This window comes from Erythranthe guttata, chromosome 3 (assembly GCF_056151865.1).
Source record: "Erythranthe guttata isolate IM_541 chromosome 3, IM_541, whole genome shotgun sequence".
NCBI classification, from domain to species: domain Eukaryota; kingdom Viridiplantae; phylum Streptophyta; class Magnoliopsida; order Lamiales; family Phrymaceae; genus Erythranthe; species Erythranthe guttata.
In genome coordinates, this window is record NC_142535.1 from 17,418,620 (window position 1) to 17,433,710 (window position 15,091).

Genomic DNA, 15,091 nt, shown 5'->3' on the forward strand with positions numbered 1-15,091 from the left:
AGATCAAAAGTATTAAATTATTGAAATACTATGGACAAAATGTGTTTTTCGTATACATAAAAGACCAAATATGGAATTAGTGCAAACTTGAGGGGTAAAAACTATATTTTTTCCGGAAAAATGCACGAGTACTCGTACGGTTGACTTAAAAGTCAACAAAATGGTCAGTATTTATGTCCAGCGTTGTTGAAGACGCTCACTCGCACGTAGGGTTGTGTCTGAAAAAAAGGGAGAAGAACCATCAATTCTCACGAGCCCACACACTCAGCACACACACACACACACACACACACACACTCAGAGGTGTAAAACATTATATCTCTTTTGGGTCAGTCCGGATTTCTTTTCTTGATTTTCCGGCGATCTGACGGCGGGTTCTTGATTTTCCGACGCTTCTGGTATGGAAACACCTTTCTGTGTAAGATTTTTTCAGCATCAACCCCCCCCCCCCCCCCCCCCCCCCCCCTTTTTTTTACCTTTTTACCTCAATCATTTTCTTGTGAACATTTTCGTTTTCTCTATGTTGTCTGATTTCATTTGCTAATTTTTATCCCTGACAATAAACTCCATAGGATAAACTTTCATTTGGAGAAGAAAAAAGAAACCCCACAAAAATTAAATAAAAGAAAATAATATTAAATTATATATTCCACCAAACTTAAAGATCCGTTTTTTATGTTTCAACATTTTTTCATTGATAATTTTAATTAATAAAGATTTGAACTTTTTAGCAATTCAATTCTGCATATATGGTAAATTTTTTGAATTTTCCGAAAAAAAATTATTACAAAAATAAAATAAAATAAACTTCTGTATTGATCCAACACCCCAAGGAGAAACTAAGTCCAACAACTAAAGTTTATTGGTATGAAGTTTGTAATTCTTGATTCAAATTAATGTTTGAAGGATCTTACATTTCGATATTTTAATTGCAGGCAATAGTTAATTAGCAGAAAATATCGTGATCTCCAAAATGGTAATGGAGCGTTATTACGATACTCACGATGTTCTACACGACGTGAAAAGTATGATGACAAATAGCAAACAGTTGGATGAAATGAGAAGATTTGTGGAAGGAAATAACGTCGACCCCAATTACCAACTTTTTCTGCTCTCCGCTTTGAGAAGCGCAAATTCTCACAAACACCAAAAAGAAATTGAAAGGGAAAATTTCGTTTCTGTAGACGATGATTCTGATAGTCAAACCGTTTCTGATAGTCAAACCGTTTCTGATAGTGAAACCGATTCTCAACAAAAGAAATTCTTGAATGGATTGAAAGAACATCGAAAAACTTACGCCTTCGACACTGAGATTGATGGCTCCCATGTTTTCATCGAATATGATACGGACAGTGAAACTCATTCTGATGACAGCAAATCGGAATACGAAAGTCGAAGAAGGATGAATCATGGTGGATTCGAAATCCAAGATCAATCGGCTAAAGACAGCAGTACCATGAAGAGTAGTCCTAGGTTATCTCGTGTGAGCAGGGGAGAAACCGTGTTTCCGGCTTATAAGCCTTCTGGTTATCTGAAGGTAAAAGGGTCAACGAAGAGTCAACATGGCCACGATGTGAAAGTGCAATCGGGTAGAAAGATGGATATAGAAAGGTGTAGATTAACAGGAACGAGGCCCGATCTTTTGTCTGAGAATTCTCGTACGAGGGTGAACAAGATTCATCGCGAGTTCACTAAACAAGTTAAGGAGGAAAAAGTTTGTAGCCAGGTAAAATCGAAGGTAGACAAAGGGCATTTCAGTCCAAGTCGTAAAGTTGATCGAGATCCGAAGTACGAGGCTTACCAAAGAAGACAAGAGAAATTTGTCGATGGTAAGAATGTGATGGATGAAAATCAGTGCATGCATTCTTATCATGCTCGGATTGGTGAGAGAAACGAGGTACAACAAAATAGGAAAAAATGTGACGTGGCAGATAATAACATGTGGGACCGTGCCGCCGATCAAGGATTGGTCAAGGGAAAGAATGTGATTAGGGAAGATTGTGGGGCCCGCGTTAAAACTTCAGCTCATATAGAAAATGGGAATTTATATCAGAAGCGTAGTCCGAGGAATAATCTTCATATGAAAGAAAATCATTGCAAGCATGTTGATAGGAAACTCAAGGGGAAAAATGTGGTTCAAGAATTCGATGACAACTTATATCATAGGCTTGGTCCGAAGAATGACTATGAAGATTGTAATGAAGTTCAACCATGTAAGAGAAAAAACGAGGCGCATGGACACAAAAGATTGATAAAAGTCGAACGTTCTAGTCCCAAGACTGAAAAAACTCCGCTCGAACATCGTAATAATAACGTGAAAGCTCAACCGGTTATGGTGAAGGGAATCAGTACCAAAATCAAGAATGTTGAGTTTGATGAACGCCTAGTGGGGTGTAAGAGAAAGAAGAGAGAGAAAGTTTTGGTGGAAGAATTCGAGGATGTTGAAATCCTAAACGGTGATGCACATCTCGAGAAAGGAATCATGGGCTCCTTTGTTCGTTCAAAGAAATTTCATAAAAGCGTACGTTAGTTATGAAATAGTTTCTTTATAAATCTTAATGCAAAAAGTTGGTAATAATAATTGATACTTATTTATTACAATGGTCTTACTTATGCAGATGAGGGAAGACGGCTCGCAGGATATTGGCGATCCGAGTGGTTTTAGAGCACGTGTCTTAAGTGTTCTCAAGAAACCGTTTGATAAAGCGGAGTACGTTAGGCATCAAAAGGCAATTGAAGTTGGATGCTATTTTGATTATTATCCCGGTTAGTTAGTTCTCACATTTTCGCGCGAAAAAAGAAAAATCGATTGTTCTTACATTTACGAGTCCTAATTATGGAACTAAATATATTATTCGATTGTGTTGGCCTATTAACTGCAGATCTTGGAAATAAACTCAAAAAATACCGATACAAAAAGGGAAAACGATTGACCATCCTACGTGGATTTTTCTTCTGGCTCCAGGTGTTTTTTTTTTCTGTTGCATTCATTATTTTGTTTCGTTAAAAAAACGAAATCTTGTAGTGTAAATATGCTTTGACTAATATTTAATATTTTATTATCAGAATTTGACTCAAGAAGGAGCGTTTCAACCTTGGAAAGATCGTGAATGCCTTGCTGTGGAGCCTCGATCTCTCGCCTCATCAAGCTCTAAAGATGATGCTCGATCTCTCGCCTCATCAAGCTCTAAAGATGATGAATCTGAATCTGAATCTGAATCTGAATATGACGGTGAAGATTAGTCGAAAGGCAAGATTCCCGCGTCGCCTTTTCGTAGCGGATAATAATAATAATATTAACTTTTTTGCAACACATGTATTAAATGTTGAAACATGGTTAGTTTGAGAGGAGAATATTTACCATTTTACTTGAAACATGGTTAGTTTGAGAGGAGAATATTTACCATTTTACCCTTGAGAATGAACATTAAAAAAACAAGGTGACTAATATCACTTGTCACAACATTATTTATATAACATATTTGCATCATCACTATATTGCATCTGGAAGTTGGCCGTCGTAACTGAATCCAATACGCGGTTTTCCCATACTGAAGTTGAGCACTCGTGCATTCATATTGTACTGAATATCTCCTTCGTAAAGCATCTTCCTTATGTAATGCTCGATATCCGAACCAATCAGACGAAGCGTGTATTCTGTCAACGGTGCTCCCTGTGGATTTCCACCATATTATTGCATACACGCCCAAAAAAAAAAAGAAGAAAAAAAAAAAGAATCTAGTATGTTACCTCGTAATGGTCAACAAGCTCCTGGAAATAGGAGTAGACTTTGTAACAAGTGTCTTCTGTCCAAACAAACTCGTCCGTCGGATCGAGAATGAGAGTGAGCTTATCCATTTGCGTTTGATCGAATTCGCAGGTTTCTGGATCTATGTAGGCTGCAAATATCCGAACGTGTCTTGTGGTGCTGCTTAGCCACTGCCCTCCGTATTCTCTGCTCATGTTCTTGCTCTCTACGTTTATTTGCTTCTCGGATGGACGAGGCTTCGTCATTGTGGGGCCCGCCTTCTGCTTCTGCTGCTTTGTGTTAACTTCTTCTGCTTTTAACTGTGTTTCTGTTTTGTTGATATCTTCTTGTACCTCTGCTTGTTCAGATGAAGCTGAGAAAAAAACACTTCTTTTCTTGAGTGCTTTTTTGCCACTTCTCCATTGTAGCATGGAGAAACTGGTGGGACCCATGTAGGTTGAAGTTGCAGCCATGGTTTTTTTTTTTTTTTTTTTAATGTTTTCTTCCTTTTTCTTTATTCAAATTTTTGCAGAGTTTTGTTTGGTTTTTCCTAAATGAAAGGCTAAAATGTTTTCTGTCCAAGTAAATTGAGGATAAGAGTTCTTGTCTGAATGTGCCAATAAGTACCATATGTCACTAAATTTCAACTTTCATTTTGATTCAAATTTCAGAATTTAATCATGATGTTCTGAATCATCATCTACCTCCTAGCAAGGTATCTTCAACGAAAATCATTAATCGAATTATCTTACGCGTGTAGCTTGAATCGAACTCAGAAACCGCTTCTTTATTACGAGGATGCATAATAATAAAAATAATACAAAGAAAGAAGATAAACAAACTAAAATTTTCATTTGATCAGCTTGTTTTTACAACTCCACATAACCTACACCACTAACCTAACTACACCACAAATTTGGACAGTACAAATAACTAAACAGTCAAAATTTACGGTGGTCAAATTGCAGTCACAACTCCTATTTACCTACACACCTTTGACCTGCCTACCTACAGTCAAACTTAAAATTATACATCACATAGAATAAGCTGTGTTCATACTCTATCTCTATTCATGACTAGGCTCGGTTGAACAAGCTCGTCGTCATCTGATATTTCCATATCCGAAAGAACTCCTTCCGATTCCAAAGTGGGGTCCACTTCGTCATCGCTCACAACTAAGCTAATGTAATCGGGAAAGTTTCCTTCATGACAACCTAAGTCATTCTTACCTTTTGCAGAGAGCTTCTCGGGGGTTGTACAGTCAGCAACTCCTATTAGACCACCATCAAAATATCGGCCTCTTACAATCTTCTTCTGCTCACTCTCGGGTTTTGCTTCTACCTTCTGTTTTGGATGGTGAAGCTTGCAAGTAGATGCTCGAGGACAAATTCCGGTTGATTCGAAATCAGAGCAGATATAGGTGTGCTTCTTCCGACACTGCAAGTTTTCGAGATAGGACCAAATTTCACCAAGATTTAAGATTAGTGGGGTAGTGTGCACTTGTGTTAAACTGTAAACAATTTATATACATAAAAATGTTTGCTGGTGTGCTTCAGTGTGCTATAATTAAACCCCATCTCTCCAGCCTGAGGATGTGCAGTCTGGAAGGGATTTTTATATCTTGTCCCTCCAAGAAAAATCATCCGAAACTGATTTCCAAACACAAACAGGGATATTTTCGGGAGAAAACAATGTGCGAGAGAGATAATGTGTACAAGACAAACAATACCTCATTGCCATCGGCACAGTAGCCTCTGAGAAAATTTCTACAAACAGGCCAATCAGGTTTCACATTTACATGTCTATAAGGACAATTTTCGTTAGAGCAAGACCCTGGCAACAGAATGAATAGGAGATGTGAGCTCTTCGAAGATTAATCTGCGAGATTCTTAAAACTAGTGCCTACCTTTCAGAAAGTACGAACAATCTTGCATCCTCTCAGGGATAACCTGTATGACAAATAGCGTCTTTGGATAAATAAAACAGTTTGTAACATATGATGAGTATTATACTACAAAAATCACTTAATACCTTGTGAGTCAACTTGCAGTCAAGATTGGAGCATGAACCACTCAGGAATTTAGTGCAGACTGCTATTTTTGAAGGGTCATGGATGTACAGGCACTTCCCATCGTCCTTGTTGCATTTTCCATACCTAGTAAAAAACTGGCAATATTTTTTCTTTCTAGCCAATCGTAACCTTGCAGTACGCAAACTCCACCGAACCTTCTCGCTAGCCAGGACACGAGTTCGTTTTTTCGGATCTCTAACCAGCTGATTACCATTTCCAATTCGAACATATCTACACATAGTTAAAGGGTAAATTATAAACCAAAATTTCCAAGTATATGCATAAAGTCTATGCCTGCGTGTCACCTTATAGTTGTTCTTCTTTTTCTCTTTTAATTTATTTGGTCAACTATTAAGTCAGAATTCAGTAAATTATCTAAGATTCATAGATTTAAGTACAGGCATCTAAGAGAACTTACTCTTCGTTGCAAATTAATAATCTCCTGGGAACATAAGATCTCTTAACTTTCTTCTCAGATTGGAGAACAGCAGAAGATGGTGATTCTTTCTCAGCTGCATACGTGAAGAAAAGAGGTCAGAAGATCAAATTTCTATAGAGAGTGGCAAGTTCAGAGACCTTCAGAAGTTATTTGGTATTGGATATGCATACTAAATAAATAAAAATACTCAAACAGATACTGCAAACAAACCAAAGACCAGGAGCATATCAGGCTTAAAAGACTGTTCTTTTGATTGCACGAAATTATGTCTATGCCTCTTAAAAACATTTCTCAGGGCAATGTCAAAATCAACATAAACAGGTCATATTTCATTAAAGTTTTTAGCCAAGGGGTCCTTTTACTATTAGTCATTCATCAACAAGACCACCAATGAATTGTTCATATAAAGATTCAGATAAGCACTGCCTCCAAATTAGGAAAACATCATCAAGCCCTTTGAATTGAACTCTATTAATAACACATCACATTAGCAATACCCGCTTTGTGGTCACATATAAATCTCCATATGAAATAAAAACTGTCAATATGCTTGGGAAAAAGAATGAAAAAAATAAGGTTTTCTCTACAAGTAAATAAGTGCTGCGTCTTATGTGTTTGTGATCTCAAAGATTGACCAACACTTGATGGCATGGAAAATGAATGAAAAGGAGGAATCATGCAGACCACCTGTAATTCTGTGAAGAGTCCTCCTTGTTGCATCCATTTTGTATCGCTCTGAACCAATACGAAATATCCGTTCTCCTGTTTATGTGATTCCAAATAGAAAATACCAAGTTTTATATACTCCGAGAAACCATAAATATGAGCCAAATCCAAATTTAAAAGCATAATAATATGTATGAGTTCATGCTTTGTAAAATCATAATTAACCAAAAAATGTCCTTGTTTCTCTTAACATAAAATAAGCATGCATATCTGATATGCCACACCAGGATTGCAGGGCGGCGTACCTGAAAGCAGCTTTACACTAAGAACCAACTTACGAGAAACATGATTTCTGCTCCTTGTAGCAATGGGAACAGCACCCGTCTCTTCCTTTTTCTTCTTCTCGGCTGCCGCAACAGCTCGTGTAGCTTCCTACAGGTAAGAAATATGTAAAATCATCACTCACGTGATTTAAGCTCTATATCCAAGAGTATTTGTACTCAACAAACCTCATTGGCCATCTTTGAGTTCCTCTCTATTGATTTTGACCACTTTAAACTAGAGGCACCAACACTCAAAACTTTGGACATCCTAAGAGAATACCCATGAGTTGATCTTGTGTAAATGGCACCTCTCTTTCTTGAGAGAAGCAATTTTTGGCTATACATCCAGAAAGAAAAAAATGCATATTCATCATTAGTTTTTAATAAGCCCAGAAATACAGATAAATCTTAAGGGTGTGGTGCTGCAACAATGAGAAACATATAAGTTATCCGCATACCTGGTGGTGGAAAGGGAACTGCTGTTTGGTTTTGCACCTAAAGCATGCATAAAATTTCTCAAATATGTAGCTCTTTTCCATGGAAACAAATGCGGCCAGACTTTCCGAGGTACCACAGAATTTTTATGTTTCTCTGAGGACTGTTTATCATGTAGTTTCCACACAGATGAAAACTTTGAATGTCTGCAACTCTTGGCAAAACCAGAGACCGGTCTCTTAGAAGTTCTAGGAAGATTTGTGTGAGGTGCAAGCCTAAGCAGGTTTACATTTGCATCCTCTTTTTTTACATGATTTTCTGATGATGCTCTTACAAGCTGATTTTTCTTGCTCTTGTAGTAGCCATCGGATAATGATGCTTGAGTTTTATCTGCCCCTGGTATAGACGTATCAATAGAACTAGAAGCTGCAATCAATTGATTAGATCTCCTCTTGACATATAATATCTTCTTCTCCAAATTCCCTGCAAGTTTACTCTGGCCATCTGGGTTACTGACTGGATCAGTTCGACATTCAGGAACTGCAGAAGACTTTATAGTTTCATCCAAACCACTGTTTCTGGGAGTATCTCCGACTGATAATGAATCCCCCGAGTTGCAAGTATGATTTAGAGGTGGTTCTTTAGGAAATGCAGAAGTATGCACCTCCTTTATCCTCAGTAGGGTTGAAGCATTAACATCATCAATTTCGCTATCAGATGCTTGGCTATTCTTCAAATTATCTGTACAAGTAGTTAGCCTGTAAACTGAGCAACCAGAACCATGATAACCAGTTGGAGTTGCACCAGTCGAGGAAGGATTCCTCACTAGGCTATTACCCTTCCTTATATATGAACTCTGCATATTTCTGGCTAACTTTGTTTCATGACTTGGAGGAAGGAGAGAAGGTTGTGATTTTGGTTCTGTAACTGTGACAGAGTTACCAGGTCGACACCACGTCCTTGATTTTGTCACATGAGTATATTGGAATTTCCTTGAATTGCTCAAATTTGAAGGCTGATGACCAGGAGAAGCTTTAGAAACAGTCGGCTGGTTCTTACTCATAGTTAGTTTCCCATGTACAAAATTCGATTTCTTCACCATTTTACTACTACCCTCGAGTAGAGATGGTGAAAGCTTACCATTAGTTTGTGAATTGTCTGCAGCTGCTTTTTTCATGAATTCCTCATTTTTTGTTTGGCAGGCTACGTTTCTTGAAAAACTCAAGTCTGAGTAAGACAGCAGCTCTTCTGGAGAACTCATGCAGGATCCCATATCGAAGCCAGATGCTAACAGATCTTCGTGAGAATTAGAAGCAGCTACACCAGTTCTATCACCACATGAAGATAGACTATTTGCAATAACAGCCTGATCACCAGCGGTATACAGTTTGTTGACATCAGACAGATTCTTATCGAGATCTGCAACATAAAAGTTCTCACAGACAACTTTATCTTCCATATCACTGATAGCACATTCGGTGGTAGATGTTGATCCTGATGGAGAATCTTCTCTTCGTTCAGCTCCCCATTCTGCGAGTTTGATTGACCTTAGAACAAGTCCTGAACAATCACTGGTAACCCCACCTGCAACCGGATCGTCTTTTAAAGGGGATATGAGATTTGATCTTGGGCAGGATCCTTTCTTCTTCTTCCTATAGTTGAAGCATAAGCCATTAGCCCCAGAATCTACCTCCAGAGTTGTATCTTCAACTTCAGAGAGCTCTTTGTTAAAGAAATCATCCTCATTACAGGTGTCATTCTCAACAAGAAGGTCGACCTCCACATCAGGAATATGATTGTTAGATAAAAGACTTGCAACTTCACCACCAATGGATCTACCGGTACCAACTAGCACATTAGTACTTAAACTATAAACACCCTCTGGAGCACTTCTAGCTTTCCTCTTCCTGATAATCTTGGATGAATAATCCATATGAGAGCAAGTTTCTACATTACTTATTGCCGTTGGAGATCCTTCAACAGAGTCAACATCAGTAGAAGACTTCTCCCCCAAAGCATCTGGAAAAGAAACCTCAACTTGAGCTGAGATCCTTTTACAATCTGCTGAAGGAACATCAGACCTGGTGGTAATTCCTATATTAACATTTGAACAATCTCTAACAACACCATCCGAACTTCTTACTTCCACTGCATGTACCGGAATTTGGGGTGTATTAACCTGGTTTGGGTGCAACTCCTCTGAATTAGCATATGCAGATCCCACATCGGAACTGATAACACACTTGGGCCTTTGTAGCAATCTACTGTCTGACTCTAAAGATGAATCCGATTCATGGAATTCCGATAAATATTCATCAGTGCCTAATCTGGTATATTGATCGATAGACCAAATGGCTCTCTTCTCAGTACGCAATACAGAAGCCCCATTCTCTACAAATTTGTTGACATTTTTCTCGTGCTGATTGAAGTACAAACTATCTCCATGACCGGTACTCTCATTAACTAAAAGAGTTTCATGTGCATGACCTCCAACCCCATCATTTTCCAATTGGCACACATTATCACCTTCACCAGTAGTAGTGACTGAGTTCTCCACCTGACCAGAACACCCGTTAATTACATTATTAGCCGCATGTGAAGAAGCTGTTAATGTGGTCAAACTATGCCTTTTCCTCTTCAAATTAGGAGGAAATGATTTGTCAGAATCACTTTCAATTTCACCTTCCTCGTAAACTTTACCCACTAATGAAGGAAATAAAATAGTATCAGGTACTACACCAACAATCGCAGAACAGAGATTCCCCTTTGACAATGTAGTATCCGAGTTGAGTTCTGGAGCAGCAGCCGGACTATTAAAAGTATTGTTAGCGTTAACCATATTGCCACTCTCTTTTTCCTTCTGCATGCTTAATTTATGCAATAGCTTCTTTCGAGCTGCCTTCTTTTTTCTTAACCTCTTTGCCTTTTTTTTGCTGGATCCGACAACAGTGGAGCTCTGTAAATTCATGCATCTCGGAGGTTCATTCTTAATAGCATTTTCACCAAACGAAATAGCACCATCAACACCCACAAACCCACTCCCAGAAACTGAAGCTTCATCCAGAACCTCTATTGAAGTTCTATGTGACTCGGATCGGAGATCCAAACCATGTGTCAAGCAGTGTGTTTTAACAACACCGTTGCTGGATTTGGCTGATGGTGAATCGGACATATTATACACAGTTTTATTATTCACATTCGATGAATCAATAACCGACCTGACAGCTGGACCAGAAGGCGCTAATATAGCCTTGGCTACCAATGCATTTGATTTAAAAGAAATGGCAAGCTCCATAGGACTCTGTTCTCTCTCTTTCTTATCTGCTATTCTTGTTTGCAGCTGCTGAAACCCTTCTTTCTCCTTGCACCCGGAAATACCGCTACTCAAATTTTTCTTAAAGTGCTGGTTCTTTGGCGGTCCACTGTGTTTGCTGCAATCTTTTCCTACTGGAATCCTATGTATAGCATTCTTTTTCTGCAATTTCCTCTTCTTGTTAGATCTAACAAATTCTTCATTATGAACCCTCCTCCCTAACCTACCAGCAAATCTACCCAATCTCATATTATCCTGCATAAATTCTGGTTCTTTGTTTCCTAATCGCAACAAAACCCCACTATTACTACCGTAAACCAATCTCCTCTTACTATAATCCTCCTCACTGTACAACTCGCAACTTCTTCGATTACTCGTACGACTGTCCCATCTCCTCTCATCATAGCCCCTTATATCGTACAACTCATGACCTCTCATACTACTACCCAATCTCCTCATGTCACAATCCCTCTCGTTGAGCTCGTGACACCGATCACTCATATCACTACCCAGCCTCCTCTTATCATGAACCCTAATCCGCAGTTCCCTTTCACCCAATTGCAAATTCCGATCCCAATTTTCGGGCAATTCATGTAGATAATTATCGCCACAACCCCGACGGAATATCTCATCTTTGAAAATAGGATTTCGCTCAGGATAATCATGGATATTCCGGAAAGGTATATTTTCTTGCCCTGGAGGGGGCGGCGGCGGCGGAAGTAGGTCGCGATTGAAATAGGGTTTTGATGATGGCTCAAATTCGTGATGATAGGGTCTTTCACGATAGGGTCTTTCAATAGGGGGTTGCGGTGGAGAGAAATTGAAGCGCGTGTGAAGAATTGGTTGAAAGTTGTCACGCGGAGGGGACCGCGGCGGCGGCGGCGGTGGTGGTGGGAGACAAATATGCGGAGGGAGAGGTTGAGGTGGCGGTGGAAGGTGGTGGCTATAGGGTGGGTGTGTAAATTCAGGACGGTGGACGTTTCCGTACCTGATATGGTGGTGCTGTTGGTGGCGGAATAGCGGCGGCGGCGGCGGCGGCGGCGGAAGATCCATAACGCGTCGTCGTTTTGTCGGAGTCTGCGATTGCTTAATTTTTTCGTCCGCAGAAATTTTCAATTTTGGACGGCGGAAAAAGATTCTTTTGACTTGTTTTCTTTTGTGAGCCAGTTCATTGTGTATGAATTATGACGTAACCCCTTACGTCATATATATATTACCATATTTAATTAATCCTATTTAAGATCTTATTGCGATACTATTTTGTGATTATATAATTTTATATTTATAAGAGTTCGATCAGATCTCGATTTCAATAATTCCGGTCAAGAAACAAGAGATTGTAAAATAATAAATCTTTATAAATAATATATTTCCTTTTATGTTAAATAATATTTTAATTTATTTTATTTTATTTTGGCCTTAACTAATATATTTATTGGGCCTATTTTTTAATGATACCCAATTTAAGCTATTGGGCCAGGAGAGTTAATTGGTCCAAATACTTCAACTATTTAATCGTGGATGTCCACTAACTCGGATAAAAGCTCTCTCTTTCTACTCAGCTCTAATTCATTTGAACCGTGATGCTTTTCTCTCTACTTTCTTCTCTTTCTACAGTACCTCTATACAGGGGCGGATCCAGGGGGTTTTGGGTGGGGGGTGAAAAAAAAGTTTTGGGGTAAAATGGTATAAAATTTTAACTTTGGGGGGCTAAAGTGTATAAATGAATACATAAATAACCCAAAATATTAAAAAAAAAAAAAAAAAAAAGGTAAAAAAAAAAATTTCTGCAGGGGCGCCCCCCCCCCCCCCCCCCAACACAAGCCTTGGGTCCGCCCCTGCCTCTATATCATCTTTATTGCTTTTTTCCGATAACTCTTTATAGAATCTTCGCCGTACGTGGCTGATTTTGATTCGGAGGCAGCTTTGTTGTCTTCTACCGTTGGCTTCGTGTCTATTTATATTGCCCTTAGAGAGGAATAAATGTGACACTTTACTGTTCACTTTACTATGTTTTCTTCTTTCAATCTATTTATGTGAGTGATTGAAACTTTGCGCGAGAGAAAATCGGGGTTTTAACTGAGAGTGAGAGTGTTCCTTTAACTGGTTGACTGTGCATGTGTTGGTGAGTCAACTCAGTGAGAGTTTAGAGTAGATCTAGAGTTTCTTAGGTTGGGTGGCTTGGCTTGGTGCTAGTTTCCAATTGGAGTCCATCATCTTGAATTTTTTGAGTGCGTACCTTCTTCAGCAGCCATCCCCCTATTTATAGATAAAGATACGGACGCCAATTATTTCTCCAATCTAATTTGACAGTACAGTCTATGTAACAAAATATTACGAACTTCAAATTTCCTTTAGTACGGTTTAATTCGTCCTTTCATTGACGGTCACATGCCAAAAGTAGGGAACATTCCATGCGCTTGTCAGTAGATTGGACATGCATTAAATGCTTCTGTGTGCTGCCAACAAGTCGTGTAACGAAAGAACGCTGAGGCGTATGCTAGAGGGTGGGCGAGCAGCAGAAGGCTTCCCATTCCCTTGTTGCTCGCCCAACATCTCGTCTGACAAGCTATCAGCTTATGGGTTTTTCTTCTTCATGGGCCTATGGGGCCTTTTAGTCTTAATTAGGCCATTTGAGTTGAACTTTGCCCTGATCATGTATCATTCTGAACGAGTACCCAAAATGTTGTGTTTAAACGTGAAGAAAGTAAGTAATAAGATTTAGAACGTGAGGTGTAGTGTGTATGTTTTATTATCAGGTACAACTTTTGTGATTTTAATCGTGAAAAAGTTTTTTGGACGTTCCACCAAATTTACCAAAAATTTGTGTACTATATTATACATTTTTTTGTGATTTTGATCGTAAAAATTTTTTTTGAACGTTCCACTAATTTTATCCAAAATATGTGGACTATAGTATACAGTTTTTGGTGAGTTTGACAGTGAAATAGTTTTTTTGGATGTTGGACCTATTTTAACTAAAATATGTGTACTATATAGTATACATTTTTTGGTGATTTTGATCTTGAAAACGTTTTTTGGACGTTCTGCCGATTTTACCCAAAATCTGTATACTATAGTACAAAGTTTTTGGTGATTTTGATCATGAAAAAGGTTTTAAGGATGATCCGACAATTTTATCAAAAAAATGTGTACAATAGCATACAGTTTTTTGTGATTTTGATCGTGAAATAGTTTTTTGGACGTTCCATCAATTTTACCCCAAATCTGTGTACTACTACGGTATACTGTTTTGGTGATTTTGATGAAAAAGTATTTGAGACGTTCCACCAATTTTACCCAAAATCTGTGTACTATAATGTATAGTTTTTGGTGATTTTGATCGTGAAAAGGGTTTTTGGTGTGATCCACCAATTTTATCAAAAATTTGTGTACTTAGCATATAGTTTTTTGTGATTTTGATCGTGAAAAAGTTTTTTTGACGTTACACCAATTTTAACTAAAATTTGTGTACTATAGCATACAGTTTTTTGTGATTTTGATCGTGAGATAGTTTTTTGGACGACCCTCCAATTTTACCCAAAATCTGTGTACTATAGTGTACAGTTTTTTGTATTTTGGTCGTGAAATAGTTTTTTGGACGTTCCACCAATTTAACCCAAAATATGTGTACTATAGTGTACAGTTTTTGGTGATTTTGATCGTGAAATAGTTTTTTGGACGTTCCACCAATTTTAACTCAAATATGTTGACAATAGTATACAACTTTTGGGTAAAATTGGTAGAACGTCTAAAAAACTATTTCACGTTCAAAATCACCAAAAACTATATGCTATATAGTACACGAATTTTAGTTAGAATTGGTGCAACGTCCAAAAAACTATTTCACGATCAAAATCACCAAAAACTGTATACTATAGTATACAGTATAGTACACATAGTACACATATTTTGTGTAAAATTGGTGGAACGTCCGAAAAACTATTTCACGATCAAAATCACGAATAACTATACACTATAATAGTATACAGATTTTGGGTAAAATTGGTGGAATGTCCCAAAAAAAATTTCACGATCAAAATTACCAAAATATATGTACGCTATTATAGTACACATATTTTGGATAAATTGGTGG

General features: G+C 38.1%; 3 protein-coding genes across 6 annotated transcripts; 1 reads left to right on the forward strand and 2 right to left on the reverse strand.

The window, feature by feature from the left end:
• The first annotated feature begins 175 nt into the window (after window positions 1-175).
• Window positions 176-3,490, forward strand: LOC105963417 (uncharacterized). Of its 3 annotated transcripts, XM_088815823.1 has the most exons (6): window positions 199-398; window positions 936-2,521; window positions 2,619-2,766; window positions 2,883-2,965; window positions 3,067-3,140; window positions 3,177-3,448. In XM_088815823.1, the coding sequence occupies exons 2-6, from the start codon at window positions 974-976 to the stop codon at window positions 3,241-3,243; spliced, it is 1,920 nt and encodes a 639-aa protein (XP_088671949.1). In that variant the 5' UTR covers window positions 199-398; window positions 936-973; the 3' UTR covers window positions 3,244-3,448. The 3 variants fall into 3 exon arrangements, with proteins under 3 accessions (XP_012843275.2, XP_012843273.2, XP_088671949.1); XM_012987821.2 differs by having other exon boundaries at window positions 176-398; window positions 3,067-3,490; XM_012987819.2 differs by having other exon boundaries at window positions 186-418; window positions 3,067-3,490.
• Window positions 3,342-4,338, reverse strand: NDHM (subunit NDH-M of NAD(P)H:plastoquinone dehydrogenase complex). The gene is made up of 2 exons (XM_012987822.2): window positions 3,751-4,338; window positions 3,342-3,673 (listed from the first exon to the last, which is right to left on the reverse strand). Exons 1-2 carry the CDS (start codon window positions 4,219-4,221, stop codon window positions 3,494-3,496), a joined length of 651 nt encoding a protein of 216 aa, XP_012843276.1. The 5' UTR covers window positions 4,222-4,338; the 3' UTR covers window positions 3,342-3,493.
• Window positions 4,339-4,581: 243 nt separating this feature from the next.
• Window positions 4,582-12,249, reverse strand: LOC105963420 (Zinc finger C-x8-C-x5-C-x3-H type family protein). Of its 2 annotated transcripts, none has more exons than XM_012987823.2 (9): window positions 7,706-12,249; window positions 7,434-7,584; window positions 7,263-7,356; window positions 6,946-7,020; window positions 6,238-6,331; window positions 5,780-6,050; window positions 5,655-5,697; window positions 5,478-5,581; window positions 4,582-5,185 (listed from the first exon to the last, which is right to left on the reverse strand). In XM_012987823.2, exons 1-9 carry the CDS (start codon window positions 12,046-12,048, stop codon window positions 4,802-4,804), a joined length of 5,559 nt encoding a protein of 1,852 aa, XP_012843277.2. In that variant the 5' UTR covers window positions 12,049-12,249; the 3' UTR covers window positions 4,582-4,801. The 2 variants fall into 2 exon arrangements, with proteins under 2 accessions (XP_012843277.2, XP_088671948.1); XM_088815822.1 differs by having other exon boundaries at window positions 7,230-7,356; window positions 7,706-12,169.
• Window positions 12,250-15,091: the final 2,842 nt, after the last annotated feature.

Excerpts from the sequence above, each read along its gene's own strand:
- LOC105963420 (XM_088815822.1), bottom strand. The coding sequence starts at position 12,048 with ATGGATCTTCCGCCGCCGCCGCCGCCGCCGCCGCTATTCCGCCACCAA. Across the intron at positions 7,585-7,705 it reads AGTTCCCTTTCCACCACCAG|CCAAAAATTGCTTCTCTCAA; the intron begins GTATGCGGATAA and ends CTGGATGTATAG. Across the intron at positions 5,582-5,654 it reads TTGTTCGTACTTTCTGAAAG|GGTCTTGCTCTAACGAAAAT; the intron begins GTAGGCACTAGT and ends TTCTGTTGCCAG.
- NDHM (XM_012987822.2), bottom strand. The coding sequence starts at position 4,221 with ATGGCTGCAACTTCAACCTACATGGGTCCCACCAGTTTCTCCATGCTA. Across the intron at positions 3,674-3,750 it reads AGCTTGTTGACCATTACGAG|GGAGCACCGTTGACAGAATA; the intron begins GTAACATACTAG and ends GGAAATCCACAG.
- LOC105963417 (XM_012987821.2), top strand. The coding sequence starts at position 974 with ATGGTAATGGAGCGTTATTACGATACTCACGATGTTCTACACGACGTG. Across the intron at positions 2,522-2,618 it reads CAAAGAAATTTCATAAAAGC|ATGAGGGAAGACGGCTCGCA; the intron begins GTACGTTAGTTA and ends TTACTTATGCAG. Across the intron at positions 2,966-3,066 it reads GATTTTTCTTCTGGCTCCAG|AATTTGACTCAAGAAGGAGC; the intron begins GTGTTTTTTTTT and ends TTTTATTATCAG.